This window comes from Anarrhichthys ocellatus, unplaced genomic scaffold (assembly GCF_004355925.1).
Source record: "Anarrhichthys ocellatus isolate YVR2014 unplaced genomic scaffold, GSC_Weel_1.0 scaffold7332, whole genome shotgun sequence".
In the NCBI taxonomy this organism is placed as follows: domain Eukaryota; kingdom Metazoa; phylum Chordata; class Actinopteri; order Perciformes; family Anarhichadidae; genus Anarrhichthys; species Anarrhichthys ocellatus.
In genome coordinates this window covers 804-2,340 of record NW_022287306.1, presented here as the reverse complement: position 1 = coordinate 2,340, position 1,537 = coordinate 804, and the positions used below count along the sequence as shown (strand labels likewise).

At 39.6% G+C, this 1,537-nt stretch overlaps 1 protein-coding gene across 1 annotated transcript; it reads left to right on the top strand.

The window, feature by feature from the left end:
• The first annotated feature begins 788 nt into the window (after nt 1-788).
• Nucleotides 789-1,240, top strand: LOC116380472 (type-3 ice-structuring protein 1.5). The gene is made up of 2 exons (XM_031842386.1): nt 789-863; nt 1,046-1,240. Exons 1-2 carry the CDS (start codon nt 792-794, stop codon nt 1,238-1,240), a joined length of 267 nt encoding a protein of 88 aa, XP_031698246.1. The 5' UTR covers nt 789-791.
• The last annotated feature ends 297 nt before the right edge of the window (nt 1,241-1,537 follow it).

Here is a 1,537-nt window from a genome sequence, read left to right as displayed (position 1 = left end):
GATATATTTATTATACTGAATATTATTATGTGATATATATATATTATTATATTATACCGAATTGCCTGTGAGGGTGACAAAAATAAGATGTCCTGACGTGTTTGTCAAAGTGTTATTTACTGCTTTTCTTCGTGTTGGAATAAATGTTAAATATTTAACTGCAAAGTGGTAATGCGTGTTTGATACCTTACTTTTTTGCATTAAATCATACTGGGGTGTTTGCTGAAATTGATTGCTGGTCAATTTGCACACATCATTCTGTATTTTTCCAATAGCTAACAATGTCATCGGGACATTTTGCTGTTGGATAGAAGAGACCAGCCGATCTAGACAGTTGATATCATGATCAACAGCCCCAAACAACAAGTGTGCATGCGTGAGGAGTGATTGGCAGATGTATGAGAACTAAACCACGGGCTTAGGCATGCAAGAATATAGTCTTCTTGACTGAACTTGCACTAGAGCTTCATTAGAGGCATCTATTTTGTCTTTTCTCATATGATTTTGGGATGGCGCATTGGGAGAGTTTTTCCCCTGTCTCAGCTTGCTTTTTACCCCAAATATTGTATATCTATTAGAACCGTTGTCAAGCTTGTGATAGTTTGCACAAAAACAAGTTATGCTTTACTTATAAGAATATAAAATTTCCATTACAATTGACATAAGGAGGTGTGACACAGTGACCTACTTTCAGGCCAATAGGAAACGGGATATGCCGGTTAAGTCCTCCCACATACTGTATATTAGATGCAGCACATGGACCTGTCCTGTCAGAAGTCTCAGCCACAGCTATGAAGTCAGTTATTTTAACCGGTTTGCTTTTCGTCCTCCTTTGTGTCGACCACATGAGTTCAGCCAACCAGGTGAGATATTCTTGCTCCACAAAAAAATATTTAAAAATGTGAGCCACAGTAAAATTCAATAGTTTTCTGTTTAGAAAGACAGAGAACCTTTAAGAAAACATTTTTGAATTGTTTTTTTTCCAACTCTGCCATGAGAACAATAATAATGTCTGACCTTTTATTTTCCATTCTTCAACGGTCAGTCCGTGGTGGCCAGCCAGCTGATCCCCATAAATACTGCCCTGACTCCGGCGATGATGAAGGGGAAGGTGGTCAACCCAATGGGCATCCCGTTCGAGGAGATGTCCCAAATAGTGGGAAAGCAAGTGAACAGGGCAGTGGCTAAGGACGAAACCATCATGCCAAACATGATGAAAACATACCGCGCGGCAAAGTAGTTCTGAGGGTGCCAAGGAGTTTCTTCCCAAAACCAAAAGAAGAAATGCCCCCTCTCACAATTAACCTTGTTTTTGTCACAAACCCAAGTGTCAAAACCTGTGGAGGCTATGTTGAGATTTGATGTTCTGAAAAGATAAAGCCTATAAATAACATTTTGCCCAAATTTCCTGCCTGAGGTTCTTCCTTGTCTTTGCTTCATGGCTTTGCTGCTCGGATCGACTCACTCTGTGTATGCCACATTCACTTTGTACTCTCCTTCTCATGGTAGGTTTATTATTTTTAGATGTGCAGTTAGT

Coding starts and splice junctions, on each gene's coding strand:
- LOC116380472 (XM_031842386.1), top strand. CDS start 792: ATGAAGTCAGTTATTTTAACCGGTTTGCTTTTCGTCCTCCTTTGTGTC. Junction 864..1,045: donor ACATGAGTTCAGCCAACCAG/GTGAGATATTCT, acceptor TTCAACGGTCAG/TCCGTGGTGGCCAGCCAGCT.